General features: G+C 44.0%; 4 protein-coding genes across 4 annotated transcripts; all 4 read left to right on the forward strand.

Moving 5' to 3' along the window:
* Nucleotides 1-464: 464 nt before the first annotated feature.
* On the forward strand, nt 465-1,784 carry CCR75_007534 (uncharacterized protein; the record flags this gene model as incomplete). The annotated part of the gene is made up of 1 exon (XM_067965593.1): nt 465-1,784. One exon carries the CDS (start codon nt 465-467, stop codon nt 1,782-1,784), a length of 1,320 nt encoding a protein of 439 aa, XP_067816128.1.
* A 1,864-nt stretch (nt 1,785-3,648) lies between these two features.
* On the forward strand, nt 3,649-4,308 carry CCR75_007533 (uncharacterized protein; the record flags this gene model as incomplete). The annotated part of the gene is made up of 1 exon (XM_067965592.1): nt 3,649-4,308. The coding sequence occupies one exon, from the start codon at nt 3,649-3,651 to the stop codon at nt 4,306-4,308; it is 660 nt and encodes a 219-aa protein (XP_067816125.1).
* A 177-nt stretch (nt 4,309-4,485) lies between these two features.
* On the forward strand, nt 4,486-6,765 carry CCR75_007532 (uncharacterized protein; the record flags this gene model as incomplete). Its single annotated transcript, XM_067965591.1, has 1 exon — nt 4,486-6,765. The coding sequence occupies one exon, from the start codon at nt 4,486-4,488 to the stop codon at nt 6,763-6,765; it is 2,280 nt and encodes a 759-aa protein (XP_067816130.1).
* A 1,007-nt stretch (nt 6,766-7,772) lies between these two features.
* CCR75_007531 (uncharacterized protein) lies at nt 7,773-10,531 on the forward strand (the record flags this gene model as incomplete). The annotated part of the gene is made up of 3 exons (XM_067965590.1): nt 7,773-8,603; nt 9,601-9,722; nt 9,785-10,531. 3 exons carry the CDS (start codon nt 7,773-7,775, stop codon nt 10,323-10,325), a joined length of 1,494 nt encoding a protein of 497 aa, XP_067816131.1. The 3' UTR covers nt 10,326-10,531.
* Between the last annotated feature and the right edge of the window lie 1,108 nt (nt 10,532-11,639).

Here is an 11,639-nt window from a genome sequence, read left to right on the forward strand (position 1 = left end):
GTAACTCTCTTTGATTACTTCTACAGCTGATTAGTCTGCGGAATAAATAGACATAATGGTCTATACCTATTTATGGATAAGAATTCAGGAAATTACTATATAAAGTAATTTCCTCCAAATATTATCTACCTTTTAGATAATATTAATTAACAACCTTTTAGTGTTAATTTCATGTAACGATACACCCCGTTACATTCGTGGAACTCAAGATTAATTGCTACAATTCAATTCGCGGGAACAGCGTCTGTGAAGAGCTCCATGGCTACTTTCGTTGACATATCGTCCAGAAATTTAAAATCTGAAGTGCTTATTGATAAAATAAATTTATAATTTTTAAGCAGTTTTGATTTTTAAAAATTACAAAAGTTACAAGAAATCAACCAAAATCCTTTACAGAACTACAGGTCCCTTATCTACCCGATCAAGAAGTAAATCGTTATCGCAAGCACTAAGGAAATCTACCAATGGTTCGTGTCTACGTCACTGCATTAATAGCCTACCTCGCATTGCATGCCGCGGTCTCTGCTACTTCACAAACGACGCTGGCAGGCGATTCACCGGTTGATGCTGAGGAGACTGACACTCCTGTTCAACGAAGATTACGCGCTCACGCAGAAACAAATCTCGAAAGCGACGAGAGAGCGCTCGTGAATTTATCCGAACCCTTATTCTATCGAGCTATTAGATTCTTGCCGCTTCCAAAGCCGGACATGGCGGCAATTATAAATCTCGTGAAAGATCTGGAGTTGTCTTCAAGTGAGGCTTTGAATAACAACCTTGCGCAGCTTCAGCATTTGAAAACACTCGTCCAGCGTTATAATTGGTGTTACTACGACAAACCTATTTCATTATTTGAGCTATTAGAAAAGAAGTATGGCGCTGCTGTGATGGAGAAGATGATGGAGACGGCAAAGGACGACACCACTGACATGAGCATCAGCAAAGTGTTATACAAGGAACGACAAGTGTACTTGAAACAATTTTCAAGACTCGGAACCAAGCGCGCAATGGATCTTCAAATTGGTAAAGATGGCATGAAAGATCTTACCAATGAAAAACTTGAAAAGTTGGCACGTTTCATAGCCGACAATAGCCCAAATTATCATCGCAAGGAAATCTATCTAGAGGTGCTTATTACCGCTTATGGTGGTGAGAAGAAACTAGTGCACTGCATAGCGCAGGTGGAATCACCTGATACTTCTTTGATAACTCTGAAAGTTGATCTCGCTATGAAGTGGATGATGGACAAAGTGCCGCTGGACAAAGTCTGGTCGTATGTGTGCAAAGATAGGGAATATGCCCCAACTGATGATGAAGTAAAGATGTTTTCGCACTTGATTGGCTATGTCTTTCTTCTGTCGTCAAATGACAAAATCGCGGAAGGGTCGACTGACATTGTGGAAACGAAGCTTGCTCAAGCTTATCATGTCAACCTAAACGAACTTGCGCACGACATGCTTGTTTCGATTCGCCTGGCACGTCAATATCCGATGAGTATTGAGTACTTTAAATTGCCGAATCCATTATCTTTTCCCATTCAAAAAGCATTGTTTGAATTTATGAAACATTGCGACGACTATAACTTACACAGTCATGGTTCTGACAAGAAAGATAGTAGCAAACTCATCGCTCAGATTTATCGTGACGAAATTAAGATGGATGATTTTTTAAAAAAGAGCATTCAACACGCGAGATATTCTCAAAACAAAAAGGTTTTGAAGCAACTTAAACAAATTCAGCGCGCATTCGACGCCAAACGTTTCCAGAAAGCTTCGGTTACTTGAATAGTTCAACAATTTTGAAAGTCTTTTGATCACGTAGGGCTGGGATCAATGCATAAATGACTTCATTTTGTGATTTGTTTGTAGCTGAGTAAGAATTTTTAATAAAACGCACGTATTTCAAATACTCATACATCTTTCTAATTTAACATGATAGACGAGTTCTTCTATTTCCTTAGTATTTGGACATGACATGCGATCGACCGGTCATAAGCGGGCTATCTGAAAGCAAAGAAGAGCACAAAGTAAGAGGTCCAATTCTTAAGACCCTATCAAACTTTGCGTGCGAAGCTGTTGCCAGCATAATTACTGTAATGTACAGCCGTTACATAAATTTTTCTTACCTATTGAAGGTATATTACAGAAATACTAAGAATAATATTTGGGTACCATTATTAAGCTCTGTTCTGTGCTGCGTTCAATGATCAGAGATTTTTTCAAATTTCGCTCCAAATAGTTGGATTGAGATATGCAAAATTTATTAATCGTTATAATTTTAGATGTTAGAAGATAGGAGACTTTCGCAAAAATACAGTTCAGCACACTTGAAACAGTCCACTTCGGTCTTGTTCTTCGGATGGTTGACAAAGCGGAATCGTAGCAGTGTGTGAACACGAAGACCCACAATGAAGAAATACATGATGCCGAATGCTCGTAAATCTTGCTGTGATTTATCGAAAAGTTGTCGGATATGTAGTTTTTCACCTTCAAATTTTAAAAGGAGTTTTGCTCAAAAGTTGACATCCATTGTGTGAATAAACACCGTCGCTTGCGCAGTCTCAAAAGCCAAGGTTTGCAACAAGAGCCAACGCGTATGCCCACGGTAAGTGTAATACTGTCATTTGGAGCCTGAGGTGATGAAGCTGCCCAAAATTTTATACGAGGGGAAATGCCATCTACCAACGAAGCGTTTGGTGTTTTCGACAATTTGCTGCTAAAAAGCGTGGTGGTTGGTGAGACGGTTTTTGCTGGCGAGCTTGGAAGGAAGTGAATATTGGAGGTGATTAGTGTGGCCAACGCAGAAACGGTGACACTACAGATTTTGTCCGGTCAGCTCTTGTCTGACCTTATGCCTACCGTAAACGTGTCACGATCTTCGGTGTGCTGCTTCAAATGATATTCTTCGTAATTCGTGCGCACAACTATACGCCTTGTGGTTGCTATCCTTAATAATACAATCCATGATTACATTCCAGACCACTTGTCGGCTCATCAAGGAATAGAACACTCGGTTGAGAAGTACGCTCCACGCTGATTATCAATCGCTTCATCTACTTCACAGAGCTGCCACGGATGATCTGATTTGCGATTGTGTGAAATCGTGCACATCGATACACGTACTTGTTATTATCGAATTCGTGGGCACCATGACACAAGGACGCACTGAATGTCCATCTGCTGGCAATAGCTAGTGGATCGACGGATAGCAAGATCGGTCAAGGAGTATCCAGTAAGTAAAATTTGGCCACCAATTTTTTCAACAGTCTTGCGCCCAGCGATGACGTCTTTTTGCGTCGTAAGGGCCGCGATAGACTAGGTAATGCATTTCCACTACTGATGCGGTCCTTTTAAAATTCAATCCTGGCTGAAGAACTTTTCTAATATTCTTATCATGAACCAATTTTCAGTTAGTTATCTTACGCATTTGTTCCTTCCAAGGCAACAAGACATCATCTCTTTTGATTGGTTGAATTAAATTTATATCAGCCAACTTTTTATTACGCAAATTTGTGTACATTTTTGATAATAGTACTCCCTTCTGAAAAAGGGATCAATTTTGGAATTGTTATACTCAATCTAGTCGACAATCTAGTGACTTCACCCCCTTTCCAACCATTTGCGATCTCCGTGTGCGTCTCGACGAAGCATGAGCACGCAAAGCAATGTGTTCTCGGCCTTACGGCCAGAACGAAAGAAGAAAACCGTAGAGCCGCCACCAAGCAAAATGTTTGCGAGCTTTGTGAACAAATCGTCCACGTCCGCATGGGGCGACGACAGCGACGACGAAATGCATGCAGCAGTCGCTCCCGTGGCTGACACTGCGGTAGAGGACGACGACGAGGAAGAGAGTGAAAGCGAAAGTGAAGACGACGAGGACGAACACGAACGGGAGACGGCGACAGCGGTAGCCCCAAAAAAAGTTAGTACTGCTCGTACGTTGTCGAAAAAGGAAAAGAAAGAGCTCGAGATGAAAGAATTTGAAGCGGCATTAGCAGATCTTGGTGTCAGGACTGAAACAAGTCGTGATGAAGACGCCAAAGCGGAGAATAAGGTTGTCGAAACTCAATTGACAATCAGTGGCTCTGTAGACAAGAAGAAGAAGAAGAAAAAAGGCAAAAAGCCTCTGAAAACCGATCCCGAGTCTACCGTGACGGAAGTTATGGATATTAAGGCCATTGTGAAGGCCAAGACCAAGAAAAAAAAAGCGACAGAGCCCGCAGCGGTCCGAATTGCTCGTGAAGAAAAGGCCAAGGCCAAGGCGAAGGGCAAAAAAGATAAAAGTGGCTTTAACGAGTTCTCGATCTAGGCACTTGGAGATAGCGGGATACGGCACGGAAGCTCGTCACATTGGCTTCTGGCAGTAGCGTACCCATTCTGGAGATATGGGCCCATTAATTGGATAATAATATACTACAGACATAAAAAAAAGTATTTTCGCAAAAGTTGACGAAATCGTTTCCAAGTGCCAAAAGTTGCTCGAGTGATGTGGGCACGACGCGATGTTCTCTCTCGCAAGGTGGCGATACTGCGACCGTCTTCGCGTCGAGCACTGACGGCTGCAGCCATTGCAAAGGGCAAAGTGCCGATTAAAAACTTGTTTGTGACCTCCACCGAAGCGGCTAAAAAGACAGCGCCCGTGCTGATTGGCCTGACCAACACTCTGGAGCAAAAATTCTCTCGTGTTGGTTACTTTCGCCCAATCCAGCCCATCGACGTCACCGACCACCATGTTGACATTATGAAGCAACAGCTGGGGCTAACGAAGAGCGTCGAGGAACTCTATGGGGTCACTAGTGACTGGGCCATTGCCAAATGGCTCGACGGCAAGGCCGACGACCTCGTGGAAGAAATTCTGGACCGCTACGAGTCCTGTCGCGAAGGCCACGATTTTATGATAATCGAAGGGTCGCAATTGTCCAATTACGAAAGTGCGATGAGTTGGAGAGTGAATGTTGACATTGCCAGAGCCATTGGTGCCCCGGTTTTAACACTTTCGGACTTTAATGCGTCTGCAAGTACGAACATCACCGACTTAATTACCGAAATTTTGTCACGCACGGCCTTAAATAAAGAACATGTGGAAGGAGCTGGGCTCAGTTTTATTGGCAATATTGCCAATCGCGTCAACACCAAAGACCCCACGGCTCTTCGCAAAGCTCTTCGCGCCAAATTGCACGAGAAAAACTTGCCATTCCTTGGCTTTTTGCCGAATGATGAGTTTATCGCGTCCAAACGCTTGAACGAGGTGACGCACCAACTCGGTGCGAAGCAGCTCTTTGGGACCAAAGCTATTCCCAATAACGTCGTCGTGACGTCAGCAGTCGTTGCCACAAGTGCGTTGAAAGATCTTTTTGCCCATTTAAAGCATTACAAAGACGGCGTGCTTGTCATCACTTCTGCCGACAGGTCGGATGTCATGCTCGGTCTCATGGTCTCGCGCCTTCCTGGCATCTTGCCGAATGTGTCGGCAATTGTATTGACCAATGGGAGTTACCCACATAGCAACACGCAAGAGATCTTGCAAGGGGTCGAAGCGTTGGACCAAACGGGTCTTTCAATTCCGATTTTTACCGTCCCGGAAGATACTTTTACCACGGCGTATAAATTCTCCAAGGTCTCGACCGATATTTTACCCACAAGTCAACTCAAAAGTGATCGCTCAAAGCAGCTGTTTGACGATTTTGTCGAAACACAGCTTTTGATTGGTGAATTAAACGAAGGCATGGTCGTGAATCGTTCTCCGAAACAGTTTCAGCACTTTTTATTTCGTAAAGCGCGTGCGGTTCAGCGCCATATTGTTCTCGCGGAAGGCGAAGATATTCGAATTTTACAGGCTGCCGACCAAATTTTACGTCAAAATTTGGCCAAAGTGACCATTTTAGGTCCTCCTGATGTCATTGAGCGTCATGCAAAATCCCTTGCGCTCGATTTATCCAGGGCCAACATTGTTCGGACCGCGGATAGTCCTTTACTAAAAACCTACGTGAGTCGGTACTATCAAAAACGCAAACACAAGGGCGTCACGCGCGAGTCTGCTCGTGATGCGGTGCTCGAAGAAACGTGTTTTGGCACTTTAATGGTCGACTCGGGCGATGCCGATGGAATGGTCTCAGGGGCCTGTCATACCACAGCCCATACCATTCGTCCGGCTTTGCAACTCATCAAGACGGCACCGAATCGACCAATTGTCTCCAGTGTCTTTTTCATGTGTCTTGACGACGGGGTCCGAATCTATGGCGACTGCGCCGTGAATACGGACCCAAGTGCGTCGGAATTGGCGCAAATTGCTGTCACCAGTGCCGAGAGCGCCGAAGCGTTTGGGTTGATTCCAAAAGTTGCGCTTTTGTCGTATGCAACGGGAGATTCCAACACGGGACCGATCATTGATAAAGTTCGAGAAGCGACCAAGTTGGCCCAAGCATTGCGACCGGATTTGGATATCTATGGTCCAATTCAATACGATGCTGCGGTGGACAAGTCGATTGCGAAGACAAAGCTCAAAGCGATTCCGAGTGGCGCTCGAGTTGGTGGACAAGCGAATGTATTGATCTTTCCAGACTTGAATACTGGAAATAATACGTACAAGGCCGTTCAACAGAGTACAGGGTGTATTGCCATGGGGCCAATGCTCCAGGGTCTTTGCAAACCTGTAAACGATTTGAGTCGTGGAGCTACCGTGAAGGATATTGTGACGACGGTCGCCATTACTGCGATTCAAGCGGATCAGGTCATTCGAAAGCGCGAAGCTGCGGTCAAGGCGTAGTGGCGATTGAAATGATGGGCTGGTGGACACTAGAAAACTACACTACAAGCTACATGATTGATAGTTGATTTTGACACATCTGCTTTAAGCTTGAATTTTGAAAACTGAGTATCGACTGTGATATTGTATCACCTCAATTCTTTTGAAAAAATAAATAAATCTGTATTAATTCGATCGTAACTCGATGAATGCTTTTCGATATTTCCATCTGAAAACTCAAATGAAAAGGTCCGGCTTGTATTTTAGGCTTAGCGCAAACGCCATGGCGGCAATATTATGCAATGCCATTTTTTTCATATTGGGACCGAATCGCTTTTAGCCTTTTCATTTGATAGTTCAAGTCTAATATTTTGAAGATATTCGGAGTGTCATTTCCATGGCCAATCATGCGATTATCCATGCAAGGAGACAAGAGTCGACCTATTTCCAGTGATTTAGAAAAAAACCAAGGGTGTCGGAAGCATATGTTTATTTTATTTGTATTTTAAGTGGCGGTTCGAAGGTCAAGCTACCTGCCACATACAATGCAACTGAACTAGCGATTTTATTGACCAGGCGCGACTGGCTCTGTAGAAAAAGCGCGTTGACGCGAACGACAAGGTTTTTCCCATTAAAATAATGACAATTTGTTGTCGAGTCACAAATTTCTGGCTTCAAATTTTCTACGAAAGGTCGGACCGTGATGTCATGTTTACCAGGATCCGTGTATCGTTACGCGCGGTTACGCACTTCATGCGATATGTGAAAACGTTTATTACTAGAAATAGGCAATACCAGCCGTCAAAGTTGCATCACGTGTGTTGCCATAGTGAAGCTAAGGCTTGCAATGCCACACTAATAACGCTCGTCGCAAAATGCATCTAATAAAAGTGAATATTTAGTAAATTACAAACCACCATTTGGACGTTTCTGGCACCCGGGAGATGGAAGCTAATGAAGCCAACATCAACAAGTCCACATCAATCCTAACTCATTCTTAAATTTACAACATTCTTCGATAATCGAACATGGCTACGAAAAGCAAAACTGCGACCACTAGCGCGGGGGTGCCAATTCCTCGCGATGGCTTGACGGCAACGGCTACTGCTGGTCCGCGTGGCCCCATGGTATTTGAGGACTATGCCTTCATCGATCACATGGCTCACTTTGACCGCGAACGAATCCCTGAGCGGGTCGTCCACGCCAAAGGCGGTGGTGCGTTTGGGTACTTTGAGGTTACCCACGAACAAATTTCGCAATACTGTTGCGCCAAACTCTTTAATCGCGTCGGGAAACGCACACCCGTTGCCATGCGCTTTTCAACCGTTGGCGGGGAAAAAGGCAGTGCCGACACTGTGCGCGACCCTCGTGGTTTTGCGATTAAATTTTACACTGAGGAAGGCAATTGGGACCTCGTGGGGAACAATACGCCTGTGTTTTTTATTCGCGATCCCATGCTTTTTCCCAGTTTTATCCACACTCAAAAGCGATTGCCTGATACGCACTTAAAAGATCCAGACATGATGTGGGACTTTTTTTCGCTCCGGCCCGAAACGTTGCACCAGCAAAGTATTCTCTTTTCTGACCGTGGGATTCCTGATGGATTTCGCTTTATGAATGGCTACGGTAGCCATACGTTTACGAATCGAAATGACAAAGGCGAGACTGTGTATGTAAAATACCATTTTAAAACCGACCAAGGAATCCGCAACTTGCCGGTCGACAAAGCCGCTACACTTGCGGGTTCGAATCCGGACTATGCGATCTGTGACTTGTATGAATCGATTGCGAGTCAAAAGTATCCTTCCTGGACGCTTTATATTCAAGTAATGACAATCGATCAGGCTGGTCATGAAGCAGTGAACCCATTTGATGTCACGAAAATTTGGAGCCATAAAACGTACCCACTTGTTGAAGTCGGTCGACTCGTACTTAATCGGAATCCCACGAATTATTTTGCTGAAATTGAGCAGTTAGCCTTTTCGCCGTCGCACATGGTTCCTGGTATCGAGCCATCGCCTGATAAGATGCTACAAGGTCGTCTCTTTTCGTATCAAGATACGCAACGCTACCGACTGGGTGTGAATTATAATCAGCTTCCAGTTAATCGTCCTTTGTTTGAACCACAGACCTATCAGCGAGATGGCTTGATGACTATGAATGGCAACATGCATGGAACAAGCAATTATTTTCCGCATAGCAAGAAAGGCCCACAAGAAAATAAAACACTCCGCTTTCGCACTTATGAGGGTGACCACGCAACCGTGGACAAGTATTCCACCTACGATGACGACAATTATTCGCAAGTTGGCATCTTTTACAATAAAGCTTTGGACATGGCTGGACGCGAGCGTCTGACTGACAATATCGCTAGCTCGCTCGTCAACGCGTCTGAACCCGTGCAGGCACGCGCGATTGAAAATTTTACAAAATGTGACCCGCACTATGGGCGCCGTGTCCAGGAAAAGATCCAGGAAATGACGGTGCAAAAGAAAAGCGACAAACCCGATCCGCTACCAGCCCCATCGGATCTGAATCCGCCAAGGAAGCCATTTACTCCGGCACCGCCGTGCGCGGAGATGGCTCCACGTCTATAGACATATTGTTATATTCCTGTAGCCATTTCAGTGATATCGCCGCTTTTTATTGGATAAGAAACGCAGAATCAGATAGAGCTACCATAAAAATGCGCAAAAAATGGTAATTTAGGGGTGACAACCTAAATTGATAACGAATTGACTATTGAATAATGTATGGTTCATACAAATAGTGACTTCTATAGCCAAGCTACTTTTTTTTTAACAAATCTTTCAATAAATCTTCACTCTACCTCTTCGCGTTGGCACGATGCCCGAGTCTGTTTATCGTCGCATCGTTTCGGAACTTGATATGAATTCGATGCGGCGCATAAGCGAAGCGCTCCTACTTGCCCAGAACCGCGCCCGTCGTGCTACAGACCGCGCTAATCAGGCCGAACAGTGCGTTTCGAAAAGATCTTTTGTCAATCAAAGGCGTCAGCTCATACTTTATGCCACTGTAGCGTATTAAGCCTTGTCTTGAGCCAAACGATGGCTTCTCATCTTCATGGCGATTCTTCCACCGATATTGAGACGCTACGTGCCGCTATTGCCTTGAATACGCTGCCTGAACAAAGACTCCATGACGAATCGGAATTTGCCGACTCGGAAGTTGCCTCGTTCATAGCTTTCTCCTCTTGTTGCGTCGAAGATATTGCAAAAGATACAGTGCACAACTTAGATGTAGCCATCAGCCGTCACAAGCACTTCGTGAAGCAAATGACTATTTCTAAAAGTTGCGGTTCACGAGGCTATGGGTTCAAGGATGAAGGTTTTTACAATATATTGCATTTTCTTGCTGGACTGATGGCTGGTTTTGCCATTGGATTTGCTCTCACGAAACAGTGGCAATTGCACGTTTTACATACACAAGCAAAAGCTCCCACGCTCTATGCCAAATTGGCAAATTTTTGTCGACGAATTCCTGCAACTCATACGCCGTGGCATCTCATTTCATTGCGCACAGAGAATATTCATTTTCTGACGATAATTGGAATTGCGTAATAATATAAAAGATCGGGCTTTAATAAGTATATAACAAGCGGGGCTTCTAAATTTAAATGAGCGGATGAGGTCTCGCGTCCAAGTAGAACACTGTATTTAAGATAGTGGTGACGCGAGCATAAAATAAATCAATAAATCTGTAGCAGGGTGTAGCCTAAATATAATCATATGTCAGCTTTAACAATGCACCACAAGGGGGATTGTGACCAGACCAGCAAACAAATTCCGAGTCTTTTTCATAATATTTTTCTACTTAGGCTAGACGATCGTATATGACTTCAGTCATCAAACTCCAACGGTTTGAGCATCGATTCTGCTTAATGGCCGTGTCCTTTCCTAACGACAACGTCAATAATAAAACACCGATGCCTAATTTTTCTTCATTAAACACATGTTTCGTAAACGCATATATTGGACTACTAAACAAGAAAATCTTGGATAACCATTAACTTGCGCGATGGCCAAGCCATTAAATACATGTTGTTGCAGCCAGAATCAAAGTGACTTTGTAGTTGCAGTCATACTTGCCCAATGGCACCTGTCGGATAATCTTGTTTCCTAACAATACATTTACGGAACAACTATAGGAAAATCGGGGGCCGTGCTTACAACAAGAAATGTTTCGAATCCTTTTATGTTTATTATGACGTCAAGGTAAAATCGCGATCCTCACGATTGCAAATTCGAGCGCTAATTACCATCCTCAACCGCCACCCCAGCCTCTGTCCCAGCCACCAAAACCACCCCAGCCATATCCATCCCACGGTCCTCCCCAACTCCAAAATTCTTTTTGGTTGTTGTCACCACGGTTGTTTCCAGTAGCAGAAGTCGCCTCAGTCGGACGTTGAGCAGGTTACTTGACAGCAGCAACGTTTGTGGCCGCAATCGCAGCAGCCATAGCAATAGCAGTTAACTTCATGATTTTGGTAATTGGGCAAATAGCAGATAAAAGCCGATGAATGTACTTCAAGCAAATTACAATATGATTAATAAGATCCTGCTAACCACTTGCTAGCTACTTTTTTCGAAAAATCTATCGGAATAATAGCTTAGAATGCTGAGTCGAGAATGGTCAAATTGGATGTGAACTGACATTCATGCAAAACGAGCAATTATTCAAGAAATTGACGAGCTTTCAATTCTCAAATCCTTCAAAGTGGACGTGCCGCACCAAATTGACAATTACTGACTTCTGAGCTGTTAGCCAGAAAATTACTGAGATTCGTCGAAACAACGCTAAGTCAGGCCACAAATTGATCATAACGCTATTTGCTTGGAGAAGCACATTCATCGCCTTCGATCTGCTATTTTTCA

The sequence above is a fragment of the Bremia lactucae genome, linkage group LG7 (assembly GCF_004359215.1).
Source record: "Bremia lactucae strain SF5 linkage group LG7, whole genome shotgun sequence".
NCBI classification, from domain to species: Eukaryota; Oomycota; class Peronosporomycetes; order Peronosporales; family Peronosporaceae; genus Bremia; species Bremia lactucae.